At 38.2% G+C, this 13,553-nt stretch overlaps 1 protein-coding gene across 6 annotated transcripts in view; it reads left to right on the forward strand.

The window, feature by feature from the left end:
- TEX15 (testis expressed 15, meiosis and synapsis associated) overlaps positions 1-13,553 on the forward strand; it is a 93,926-nt gene that overhangs the window by 55,267 nt on the left and 25,106 nt on the right. For all 6 annotated transcript variants that reach the window (XM_025421205.3, XM_025421347.3, XM_025421254.3 and 3 more), the window contains one exon: positions 10,474-10,711. In XM_025421205.3, coding sequence (XP_025276990.1) covers positions 10,474-10,711 — 238 coding nt within the window. The remainder of the gene's footprint in view (positions 1-10,473; positions 10,712-13,553) is intronic.

Here is a 13,553-nt window from a genome sequence, read left to right on the forward strand (position 1 = left end):
TTGCCATTCTCCAGTTAGGGTAAAACCAAAGCTGATCCTTGATCCTTCGTATAGTGCCTCTACTAAGGTTGGGGAAACTGGTTACTCATCTCACTCTCACTTTCCTGGTGAGGGGAACTCTTTTTATCTGGGGAGTTCCCTCTTGATACTGAACAATGTCAGCTCAGTGTGTGGAATGGTACAGGCAAATTGAAGCTCTTCATCCTTCCCTTCTTGTGCAATTATTCTCTGACTTTTTGCGCCACCATGTTGCCGAACTCCAAAGCTCCCCCAGAGCTGTTTTGTTTATAGATAGCTATCTTACTGTTGATCTTTGTTGGGGGTCAAGTGGTAGGGTCTGCTACTCTACCATCACTACTCTTGAATCAAAAATGTACTTCTTTGGAGGCACCTTGGTGCCTCCATTGGTTAAGCATCTGACTCTTGATTTTGGCCCAGGTCATGCTCTTAGGGTTGTGGAGTGTAGCCCTGTGTTGGGCTTCTCACAGGGCTTGAGGTTCTCTCTCTTCCTCTCCCTTTGCCCCTCCCCATCCCCACTCTCTCGAAAAAGGGAAAAAAAGAAATTTACTTCTTTTGTAAACTTAGTTAAATCCCAATTTTTCTTACCTTGTTTATGCTTTATTTCATATATCTTACTTTCTGCCGGCTAGACATTGATCACTTATCAGCAGTCTGATGGATTTGAAAACAAATTATTTTTCCAGCTCTCCAAAGCCAGTTACTTCATTTTCTTTAACTGTTTCCTAAAAAATATACTTATGCTTACATTCTCCCCTCCACATAACCCCAGTAGCTAAACAGAGTTCTTTTGTTTCCGGTTAAAGTTTGAGATATGATACTAAAAGTGTTTGATTTACTCAACAAAAAATTATTCACTACCTATTATAGACAAGGTATCTTGGAAATCTATATAATTTAATTAATTAGGATATGGGCATTCCACCTGAGGCACTTATCCCTTTTATTCTATTGTAGTTGGTTTTGGTAGATAAACATCATAGTAGCACACAGTCAATTTTAAGTTAACGATCTTCCAAAAGATATCCAAATTTCTAATATTGTTTCTACCACTCATTTGTTGTGCTGTGTTCACTTATACGTAACTTCTCTGTCCACACAAATTTTCTTATCTAAGTTTTTACATTTCCTTACTTAATGTTTAATAAAATGGTGGTAAAAAAAAAAATAATGACCAACCCATAACCAAGAGTATTTCTACAGGCTGGGTTGATTTTAAACTTTCCACTCCAGAGCTTAAAGTATGTATAAGGTACAGGGCTGACAGATTGTGACACTTCCTCCTCATAAGTGTGCCTGCATAAAAACAGGAGGAAGTATTTTTGGAAAATTACTCTTTTTTTTTTTAATTTATTTTTTATTGGTGTTCAATTTACTAACATACAGAATAACCCCCAGTGCCCGTCACCCATTCACTCCCACCCCCCGCCCTCCTCCCCTTCTACCACTTTGGCCTAGTTCGTTTCCCAGAGTTAGCAGTCTTTACGTTCTGTCTCCCTTTCTGATATTTCCCACACATTTCTTCTCCCTTCTCTTATATTCCCTTTCACTATTATTTATATTCCCCAAATGAATGAGAACATATAATGTTTGTCCTTCTCCGACTGACTTACTTCACTCAGCATAATACCCTCCAGTTCCATCCACGTTGAAGCAAATGGTGGGTATTTGTCATTTCTAATAGCTGAGTAATATTCCATTGTATACATAAACCACATCTTCTTTATCCATTCATCTTTCGTTGGACACCAAGGCTCCTTCCACAGTTTGGCTATCGTGGCCATTGCTGCTATAAACATCGGGGTGCAGGTGTCCCGGCGTTTCATTGCATTTGTATCTTTGGGGTAAATCCCCAACAGTGCAATTGCTGGGTCGTAGGGCAGGTATATTTTTAACTGTTTGAGGAACCTCCACACAGTTTTCCAGAGTGGCTGCACCAGTTCACATTCCCACCAACAGTGTATGAGGGTTCCCTTTTCTCCGCATCCTCTCCAACATTTGTTGTTTCCTGCCTTGTTAATTTTCCCCATTCTCACTGGTGTGAGGTGGTATCTCATTGTGGTTTTGATTTGTATTTCCCTGATGGCAAGTGATGCAGAGCATTTTCTCATATGCATGTTGGCCATGTCTATGTCTTCCTCTGTGAGATTTCTCTTCATGTCTTTTGCCCATTTCATGATTGGATTGTTTGTTTCTTTGGTGTTGAGTTTAATAAGTTCTTTATAGATCTTGGAAACTAGCCCTTTATCTGATATGTCATTTGCAAATATCTTCTCCCATTCTGTAGGTTGTCTTTGAGTTTTGTTGACTGTATCCTTTGCTGTGCAAAAGCTTCTTATCTTGATGAAGTCCCAATAGTTCATTTTTGCTTTTGTTTCTTTTGCCTTCGTGGATGTATCTTGCAAGAAGTTACTATGGCCGAGTTCAAAAAGGGTGTTGCCTGTGTTCTTCTCTAGGATTTGGATGGAATCTTGTCTCACATTTAGATCTTTTATCCATTTTGAGTTTATCTTTGTGTATGGTGAAAGAGAGTGGTCTAGTTTCATTCTTCTGCATGTGGATGTCCAGTTTTCCCAGCACCATTTATTGAAGAAACTGTCTTTCTTCCAATGGATAGTCTTTCCTCCTTTATCGAATATTAGTTGCCCATAAAGTTCAGGGTCCATTTCTGGATTCTCTATTCTGTTCCACTGATCTATGTGTCTGTTTTTGTGCCAGTACCACACTGTCTTGATGACCACAGCTTTGTAGTACAACCTGAAATCTGGCATTGTGATGCCCCCAGCTATGGTTTTCTTTTTTAAAATTCCCCTGGCTATTCGGGGTCTTTTCTGATTCCACACAAATCTTAAAATAATTTGTTCTAACTCTCTGAAGAAAGTCCATGGTATTTTGATAGGGATTGCATTAAACGTGTATATTGCCCTGGGTAACATTGACATTTTCACAATATTAATTCTGCCAATCCATGAGCATGGAATATTTTTCCATCTCTTTGTGTCTTCCTCAATTTCTTTCAGAAGTGTTCTATAGTTTTGAGGATATAGATCCTTTACATCTTTGGTTAGGTTTATTCCTAGGTATCTTATGCTTTTGGGTGCAATTGTAAATGGGATTGACTCCTTAATTTCTCTTTCTTCAGTCTCATTGTTAGTGTATAGAAATGCCACTGACTTCTGGGCATTGATTTTGTATCCTGCCACGCTACCGAATTGCTGTATGAGTTCTAGCAATCTTGGGGTGGAGACTTTTGGGTTTTCTATGTAGAGTATCATGTCATCGGCGAAGAGGGAGAGTTTGACTTCTTCTTTGCCAATTTGAATGCCTTTAATGTCTTTTTGTTGTCTGATTGCTGAGGCTAACACGTCCAGTACTATGTTGAACAGCAGTGGTGAGAGTGGACATCCCTGTCTTGTTCCTGATCTTAGGGGAAAGGCTCCCAGTGCTTCCCCATTGAGAATGATATTTGCTGTGGGCTTTTCATAGATGGCTTTTAAGATGTCGAGGAATGTTCCCTCTATCCCTACACTCTGAAGAGTTTTGATCAGGAATGGATGCTGTATTTTGTCAAATGCTTTCTCTGCATCCAATGAGAGGATCATATGGTTCTTGGTTTTTCTCTTGCTGATATGATGAATCACATTGATTGTTTTACGGGTGTTGAACCAGCCTTGTGTCCCAGGGATAAATCCTACTTGGTCATGGTGAATAATTTTCTTAATGTACTTTTGGATCCTATTGGCCAGTATCTTGTTGAGAATTTTTGCATCCATGTTCATCAGGGATATTGGTCTGTAATTCTCCTTTTTGGTGGGGTCTTTGTCTGGTTTTGGAATTAAGGTGATGCTGGCCTCATAGAACAAATTTGGAAATACTCCATCTCTTTCTATCTTTCCAAACAGCTTTAGGAGAATAGGTATGGTTTCTTCTTTAAACGTTTGATAAAATTCCCCTGGGAAGCCATCTGGCCCTGGACTCTTGTGTCTTGGGAGGTTTTTGATGACTGCTTCAATTTCCTCCCTGGTTATTGGCCTGTTCAGGTTTTCTATTTCTTCCTGTTCCAGTTTTGGTAGTTTGTGGCTTTCCAGGAATGCGTCCATTTCTTCTAGATTGCCTAATTTATTGGCGTATAGCTGTTCATAATATGTTTTTAAAATCGTTTGTATTTCCTTGGTGTTGGTAGTGATCTCTCCTTTCTCATTCATGATTTTATTAATTTGAGTCTTCTCTCTCTTCTTTTTAATAAGGCTGGCTAATGGTTTATCTATCTTATTAATTCTTTCAAAGAACCAACTCCTGGTTCTGTTGATCTGTTCCACAGTTCTTCTGGTCTCGATTTCGTTGAGTTCTGCTCGAATCTTTATTAACTCCCTTCTTCTCTTGGGTGTAGGATCTATTTGCTGTTTTTTCTCTAGCTCCTTTATGTGTAAGGTTAGCTTTTGTATTTGAGTTCTTTCCAGTTTTTGAATGGATGCTTGTATTGCGATGTATTTCCCCCTTAGGACTGCTTTTGCTGCATCCCAAAGATTTTGAACGGTTGTATCTTCATTCTCATTAGTTTCCATGAATCTTTTTAATTCTTCCTTAATTTCCTGGTTGACCCTTTTATCTTTTAGCAGGATGGTCCTTATTAACCTCCACGTGTTTGAGGTCCTTCCAAACTTCTTGTTGTGATTTAGTTCTAATTTCAAGGCATTATGGTCTGAGAATATGCAGGGGACAATCCCAATCTTTTGGTATCGGTTCAGACCCGATTTGTGACCCAATATGTGGTCTATTCTGGAGAAAGTTCCATGTGCGCTTGAGAAGAATGTGTATTCAGTTGAGTTTGGATGTAAAGTTCTGTAGATATCTGTGAAATCCATCTGGTCCAGTGTATCATTTAAAGCTCTCGTTTCTTTGGAGATGTGCTTAGAAGACCTATCAAGGATAGAAAGAGCTAGATTGAAGTCACCAAGTATAAGTGTATTATTATCTAAGTTATTTCTTCACTTTGGTTAATAATTGATTTATATATTTGGCAGCTCCCACATTCGGGGCATATATATTGAGGATTGTTAAATCCTCTTGTTGAATAGATCCTTTAAGTATGATATAGTGTCCCTCTTCATCTCTCACTACAGTCTTTGGGGTAAATTTTAGTTTATCTGATATAAGGATGGCTACCCCTGCTTTCTTTTGAGGACCATTCGAATGGTAAATGGTTCTCCAACCTTTTATTTTCAGGCTGTAGGTGTCCTTCTGTCTAAAATGAGTCTCTTGTAGACAGCAAATAGATGGGTCCTGCTTTTTTATCCAGTCTGAAACCCTGCGCCTTTTGATGGGGTCATTAAGCCCATTCACATTCAGAGTTACTATTGAGAGATATGAGTTTAGTGTCATCATGATATCTATTCAGTCCTTGTTTTTGTGGAATGTTCCACTGAACTTCTTCTTAAAGGGGAATTTTAAGAGGCCCCCTTAAAATTTCTTGCAGAGCTGGTTTGGAGGTCACATATTCTTTTAGTTGCTGCCTGTCTTGGAAGCTCTTTATCTCTCCTTCCATTTTGAATGAGAGCCTTGCTGGATAAAGTATTCTTGGTTGCATGTTCTTCTCATTTAGGACCCTGAATATATCCTGCCAGCCCTTTCTGGCCTGCCAGGTCTCTGTGGAGAGGTCTGCTGTTACCCTAATACTCCTCCCCATAAAAGTCAGGGATTTCTTGTCTCTTGCTGCTTTAAGGATCTTCTCTTTATCTTTGGAATTTGCAAGCTTCACTATTAAATGTCGAGGTGTTGAACGGTTTTTATTGATTTTAGGGCGGGATCTCTCTATTTCCTGGATCTGAATGCCTGTTTCCCTTCCCAGATTAGGAAAGTTTTCAGCTAGAATTTGTTCAAATACATATTCTGGCCCTCTGTCCCTTTCGGCGCCCTCGGGAACCCCAATTAAATGTAGGTTTTTCTTTCTCAGGCTGTCGTTTATTTCCCTTAATCTATCTTCATGGTCTTTTAATTGTTTGTCTCTTTTTTCCTCAGTTTCCCTCTTTGCTATCAACTTGTCTTCTATGTCACTCACTCGTTCTTCCACCTCGTTAACCCTCGTCGTTAGGACTTCTAGTTTGGATTGCATCTCATTCAATTGATTTTTAATTTCTGCCTGATTAGCTCTAAATTCTGCAGTCATGAAGTCTCTTGAGTCCTTTATACTTTTTTCTAGAGCCACCAGTAGCTGTATAATAGTGCTTCTGAATTGGCTTTCTGACATTGAATTGTAATCCAGATTTTGTAACTCTGTGGGAGAGAGGACTGTTTCTGATTCTTTCTTTTGAGGTGAGGTTTTCCTTCTAGTCATTTTGCTCAGTGCAGAGTGGCCAAAAGCAAGTTGTATTGGGAAAAGGAGAAAAAGAGAGGAGAGAAAGAAGGAAAGAAAAGAGAAAGAGAAAAAAAAGGGAAGAAAAAAAACGAAAAAAAAAGAAAAAGAGAAAGAAAAAGAAAGGAGAAAAAAAGGGGGTGGGGGAAGGAAGCAAATCAAAAAGCAAAACAAAACAAAACAAAAAAAAGAACCACGGGGGAGTATCTTCTGATTCTGTGTACTTTAAGTCCCTTGGCTTCTCCTGGAAGTTGTCAGTCTAGCTGGTGTCCTGGGGGAGGGGCCTGTTGTGCTGATTTTCAGGTGTTAGCAGTTGGGGGAGCTGCTGTGCCCCTGCCTGGTGCAGGGCTCAGTGGGGGTTGTTTACCCCGTGAGGCCGCAGGAGGAACAGCCCCAGTGACGGGGCCAGCTCTGGAAACCTGGATTCAGCTCCGGCAGGAACTCCGTCTGCAGGGCCTGGAGGCTCCGGGGCGGGGCCGCTGATCTGCTCAGCTCGGGGCAGGAGCTTCCTTGCTGTCCTGAGCCCTCCCAGCCTCTGCCTGTCCCGGGGGAGGCCGGATCCTGGGCTGTGTCCCGGCGCCCTGTGCTCCGGGGCCTGCGCTGTTGGATTCGCGCTCCCGGGCCGCGCAACCCCCTCCGCGGAGCTGCCGCCCGAGCCCCTCCGAGCTGCTCCTGGAACCGCGCAGTTCCCTCCGCGGAGCCGCCGCCCGAGCCCCTCCGAGCTGCTCCGGGTGCCGCCGCGCTGCAGCCCTTAGGGAGCTCGGCGCACTCTCCTGGGCGCGCAGTTGCTCTGTTACTGTCCCAGGGAACCCGAGGGCATCCTCGCCCTCCTGGGTCCTGCTCCAACTCCCTGGAGCCCCTTTCCCCCGGGAAGGTCGGTGCAGCTCCTGCGTCTCCGGGACGGGGCTCTCCTGTCCTGGGGACACTCGCCCCGGCCTCAGCCCGGCTCCTCGCGGGGCCCCTCCCCCTTGGAGGCCTTTGTTCCTTTATTTCTTTTTCCCCCGTCTTCCTACCTTGATAGATGCGCGAACTCTTCTCACTGTAGCATTCCAGCTGGTCTCTCTTTAAATCTCAGGCCGAATTGATAGATTTTCAGGATAATTTGAAGGTTTTCTAGGTAATTTGGTGGAGACAGGTGATTTGGAGACCCTACTCTTCCGCCATCTTGCTCCTCCCCCCCTGGAAAATTATTAACTTATTACTTGTTTCTTTATATTTAAGATAATATAAATATTGCAGCATTATTTATAACAACCAAATGATGGAAGCAGCCCAGGTGTCCATCAACAGATGAACGGATAAAGAAGATATGGTGTGTGTGTGTGTGTGTATATATATATATATAATATATATATTATATATATATAATATATATATATAATGCAATATTACTTAGCCATAAAAAAGAATGAAATCTTACAATTTGCAACAACATGGATGGCCGTAGAGAGTATAATGCTAAGTGAAATAAGCCAAGCAGAGAAGGACAGATACCATAGTATTTCACTAATATGTGGAATTTAAGAAACAAAACAAAAGAACAAAGGAAAAAAGAGAAGCATAAAATGGACTCTGAACTATAGAGAACAGATGGTTACTGGAGGGGATGGATGAACTAGGCAAAGGGGATTAAGGTTACACTTACGGGACGCCTGGGTGGCTCAGTGGTTGAGCGTTGGCTTTCAGCTCAGGATCTCATTGAGCTCCTCACAGAGAGCCCGCTTCTCCCTCTGCCTGTGTCTCGGCCTCTTTCTCTCATGAATAAATTTTTTAAATCTTTAAAAAAAGAGAGACATTTACCTTGACAAGCACTGAGTAATATATGGAATCGTTGAATCATTATATTATACACCGGAAACTAACATAACACTGTATGTTAACTACACTGTAATTAGAATATTTTAAAACTTCTAAAGGATAATTTTTTATTGCTCACTTTTATCTAAATATTTAGTCCTAAATGATTTTCAAGTGTTATTCTGAAAACATATATTGAAAACAAGAGCATATTCAGTTTTATTACTAATATAAAACTCAGAGAATATTTTCTACTTTAATTTTAAAAGGTTTTTGGAGCTCTGGGTCAAATCTTTATTAAGTTATAATTACATTTTAGTCAATCCTTTAAGAGGATATAGTGCTAAGCCAGTAAGATGACTGGATAACACAAAGAATTATTTGGCCCAAAATGTTAATGGTGTGTGCCACTGTTGAGAATCCTTGCTCTAGGGTTTACACACAGTGTACCTTCATGTAATGTCCTATTCATGTGTAATGTAAGAACCTTGCAACAATGAACATTTTCCTTCCTTCCCCCCAAACTTTGAGCTGTTGTTAGTACTGTCATATAGGAATTCCTCCTAAGCACGCTCAGAAAGTTAATACTTTTCCAGATTTTAGGGAAAACTAGTTGAGAAAGTACTCTAATTATTCTGTAATAATTAGACCTTATCGACATTGATATCTTAGTAGTTCATAGAATTACTGATGTTACGTTGTAAGCAAGAGCAGGAGATAACAATATGTGGAGTTCAGAGTTAGGGTTGACGTTTCCGGGAACAGGACAAAATGGTCATGATCTAATCAGTCCTTTTTTTTTTTTTTTAAGATTTTATTCATTTATTCATGAGAGACACACAGAGAGATGCAGAGACACAGGCAGAGGGAGAAGCACGCTCCCTGTAGGGAGCCCGATGGGGTACTCGATTCTGGGACTCTGGGATCAGGCCCTGAGCCAAAGGCAGACACTCAACCACTGAGCCACCCAGGTGTCCCTAATCAGTTAGTCTTCCTTGTACCTGTTGCCATGTGTTTTGTGGCCCTGTATACTGTAAACATTAAGTTATTCATGCAAATAAAATAGATACTAATATGCTGATGTGCTTAGTGTAATTTATACAAACTCTGTGAGTGGTATTCCAGGAAACAACAAATATTGGTAGCATGTGGTATTCAAGAACAGTTTTCCTTTTGTTGTATACACATTACTTTCTAGGTTCTGAAATTCTCCACTGCTGACAATCATTTGGAATCACATTTCTGTCCTATTCTAGTGATCGACCTCTCTACTATATCACCTAGTATGGCAGACATAGCTGCTACTATGTAGATTCCCTGTCTAATCTGCTAGTTGGGGTATATGTCTTATACAGTTAAGTGGCTCTTGTTATGGAATATAAAATTTGAAGAGTGTGTACTTCAGATTATAAGTGTGTGTACTTCTTTTCTGAGGATGATTAATAATTTCCTTACTTCTGTGATAGGAGTACTCTGTAATCAAATCCTAGCTTGTTTCTTCCAGCTATTACCTGGACCCCTGAAAAATAGAGAATGTCCCTAATAATTTACCATGTATGTATCTCTATATATTTATTTAAGAAATGCATGTTCTTTAATCCATAGCACAAATAAGAACTTGAGGAACGCCTGGGTGACTCAGTGGTTGAGTGTCTGCCTTTGGCTCAGGTCATGATCCTGGGGTCCGGAGATTGAGTCCCACATCGGGCTCCCCGCAGGGAGCATGCTTCTCCCTCTGCCTGTGTCTCTCTCTGCCTCTCTCTCTCCATGTCTCTCATGAATAAGTAGTTTTTTAAAAAAAGAATAACTTGAGCTCTGGAACTTAATGAGCAAAAGTTCATATACATAATTCCAACTCTGTCACCTTGCTGTTTTGGCAAGTACACTCTCTGAACTTAATATTCCTCATTTTAAAAAGGAGTCTAACAGAGGCAAGGGAGATGAGGGGGAAAATGGCTATAACAACAATAAAATAATAACAATAGCAATCAATTTTTGGAAAATTCATAAAAATTTCAAAAAAATTAGTGTGCTAGGTTTATTAGTAGCATTCAGGAAATGTTAGCCCTTATTATCACTGGCCTCTACCGAGTGTAGTCCATAATTCTGGATGAGTAGTTATCTACTTCTTGAATTCTTTCTTTAGATGATTTTCAGCCTCACTTGTTATTATAGGATAATGATGCTTCTGAATGTTATCAATAGTTGTCTTGTTTTCTAACTGTTGTTAATCTGAAGTATTTACCTTCTCCTTGAAAATTCTGTTAATATTCTCATTTAACTATACACAGTTTGTTTTGCCTTAGGTCAGAGATGCGTGAGAGTGGAAGACATGGCAGAGAACTTGAAGAACATTTCTGCTTTTTAGCACTTTCTCAGAATGATGTGGCTGAAATATATCAAAATGGGATAAGTACCAGAACATCTACGTTGAAGATACTAGGAAATCCTCTTCTTGGAACTTATATGTTTAGACATGTTGATGTTGCTTTGAATTATGCTCATAGTAGAAGCATTACTGTAGAAAGTATTATAATTTTTAAGGTGGGTAGCATAAAACAAATACTAAATATTATATTCAGCTGCTTTAAATTGACCTGAAACATATTGTCCTTTCAGTATGAATTATTAGTGTTTTTAAGTTGCATTATATAAAATAAATAATACATATATTACTTTCATCATCATGATGATTTGGAATTTTCCCCTATTTCTGACTTTAGTTGGGTATGCAGCATAAAACAAAACTCCAACTAATTAAATACAGCCATTATCATCTTTGTCTTTCCAATTTATATTTTTTTCTGTCTTAAATGACTCTTCTCTCTCTTTTGTTCAGACTATAATGAATACTAGAGTATTTTAAGTATTTTTCTCCAAAACATTGGTTATAGTAATTCTGCCTTAAGCTAGTTACTAAGCTCTTATTCTTTATTTTAGGTAATAGTATTATACAATGTTAATTTCTTTTTTAATTTTTTATTGAAATGTAATAGACATACAGTGTTACATTTGTTTCAGGTTACAACATAGCAATGTTTCTTAGTTTTGATCATTTTGCCATGCTTATGAAAGATGTTAACTTTAAGAAAACCTGGATACAGGTATATAGGACCTCTGAAAAGTTTCACAACTTTTCTGAAAGTCCAAAATTACCCAAAATTGAGAAAAAAAATAAGTCTTACCAAATCTTAAGCATCAATAAGTGTGTTTAAGACACACTTTTATAAAGTTTTATTTTATTTTTTTAAGATTTTATTTATTTATTCATAGAGAAGCAGAGAGAGGGAGAGGCAGAGACACAGGCAGAGGGAGAAGCAGGCTCCATGCAGGGAGCCCGATGTGGGACTCGATCCTGGGACTCCAGGATCATGCCCTGGGCCGCAGGTGGCGCTAAACCGCTGCGCCACCGGGGCTGCCCTATAAAGTTTTATTGTAGCTTTGTCAGGACTACTAAAATCACAGTAAGTAGGCAGGATCCTCAGGTTTATAACATAAGATGTGTGTACATAAAACCATTGCTTCCATTGGAAGGTCTCAAATATTATCAAATTCATAAAGCATAATTTATTTTTATATTAAAAAGTAATACATACTCATTTTAGAAAATTTGATGCATACTAAGAAATTCCAAAAAGCCCGTTAATAACCACAGTTAATTTTTTATATATCTGTAGTCTTGTATATATAGATAGATATGCATGTATAATGATAATTAAAATGTATTCTTTATATACTGTATAACTTTTTTTTCATTGATTATAAGACAGAGTTTTCATTGCATTAAATAAGTATTCTTCTCCAATAGCCTTTTGTTGTTGTTGTTTAATTTTTTTTTAAGTAAAATCTCTACACCCAGCATGGAGCTCAGACTTAAAACCCCAAGATCAGTAGTCACACACTTTACCAGCTGAGCCATCCAGGTGCCCCTCTAATAGTCTTTTGAATAACTAACTACATAGTATTCTACTATATAGCTCTACCATAAGTCTGCATAACAAATTTTTTAATTTGAGGTTATAAATTGTTTGGTTTTTTGTTTTGTACTTTTAATTACTACTTTGTTCAAATACCCCTTGTAGGTATTTTACACACAACTCTGGTTATTTGCTAAGAATTAATTGATTAATTCCTACCTAGAAATCAGATTAGGAACCAAAGCTATATATACTTTCATAGCTTTCGATATGTAATGCCCAGTTGTCCTGAGAAAGGTTATATTATACTTTTTTAATAATCTTTACCAATCTTAAATGTAATTTAATTCTCATTGTTGGTTCAATTTTTTTTTCATAGTTACTGCTGAATTTAAGCATTCTACATATATTCCTTAATAATATATGAGTGTGTGACTCTTGATTTTAGGATTGTGAGTTCAAGTCCCATACTGGTCATGGAGCCTACTTAAAAATTAAAAAAAAAATTTAAATTAAAAAATATAGTTGTCTATTTATATCCTTTCCCAGTTATTATCCATTCATTAAAGTATATTTTGAATATACTTTGAATTATATTTTATCACTTAATATTTTCTTTTTTAGAAAAATAAACTTTCATTTTGGAATGAATTTAAATTACAGAGAAGTTAAAGGTAGTACAGAAAGTTCCTGTATACAGTTCACTCAGTGTCCCCCCTAATGTTAGCATTTCATATCACTATGGCACATTTGTCAAAACTAAGAAAAGTAGCATCATATATGTCAATTATATTTCAGTAAGAAAATTAAAATAATAAAATGAAAAGACTAACATTGGTACAGTACCGTTAACTATAGACTTTATTTGGCTTTTGCCAGTTTTCCTACTATTTTTTTCTTTTCAGTACCCAAATGCAGTATATCACATTACATTTAGTATTTTTAATTTTGAGTGAATGTATTATTATTATATTGAAAAATAACACTAATAGAATTGCTGACTTTAATTAAAATGTGCACTTGTCATATTAATTGTACTTTCTTTTCCCTTATTTTTTACCAGTTAATTATGTTTGTGGTTTGGGTTTTTTTTTTTTAGGATTTAATTTATTTGAGAGAGAGAGAGTGAGTGTACAAGCAGGGAGAGTGGAAAGGGCAGAGGAAGAGGGACAAGCAGACTCTGTGCTGAGCACACAGCCAATGTGGGGCTAGATCCTAGGACCCTGGGATCATGACCTGAGCCAAAGGCAGACACTTTACCAACTGAGCCACTCAGGCACCCCTGTTTGTTTTCCAAACACAGCCACATAAGTGTTCCTCACTATATCCTACTCAATGCCATTATCTTCACCCTGATCCAGATTAATATATATATGATACATCATAGTCTTACTTTATTTTATTATTATTTATTTTAAAATTTTAATTCCAGCATAGTTAACATACGGTGTTATTTTAGTTTCAGGTGT

The sequence above is a fragment of the Canis lupus genome, chromosome 16 (genome assembly GCF_003254725.2).
Source record: "Canis lupus dingo isolate Sandy chromosome 16, ASM325472v2, whole genome shotgun sequence".
NCBI lineage: Eukaryota > Metazoa > Chordata > Mammalia > Carnivora > Canidae > Canis > Canis lupus.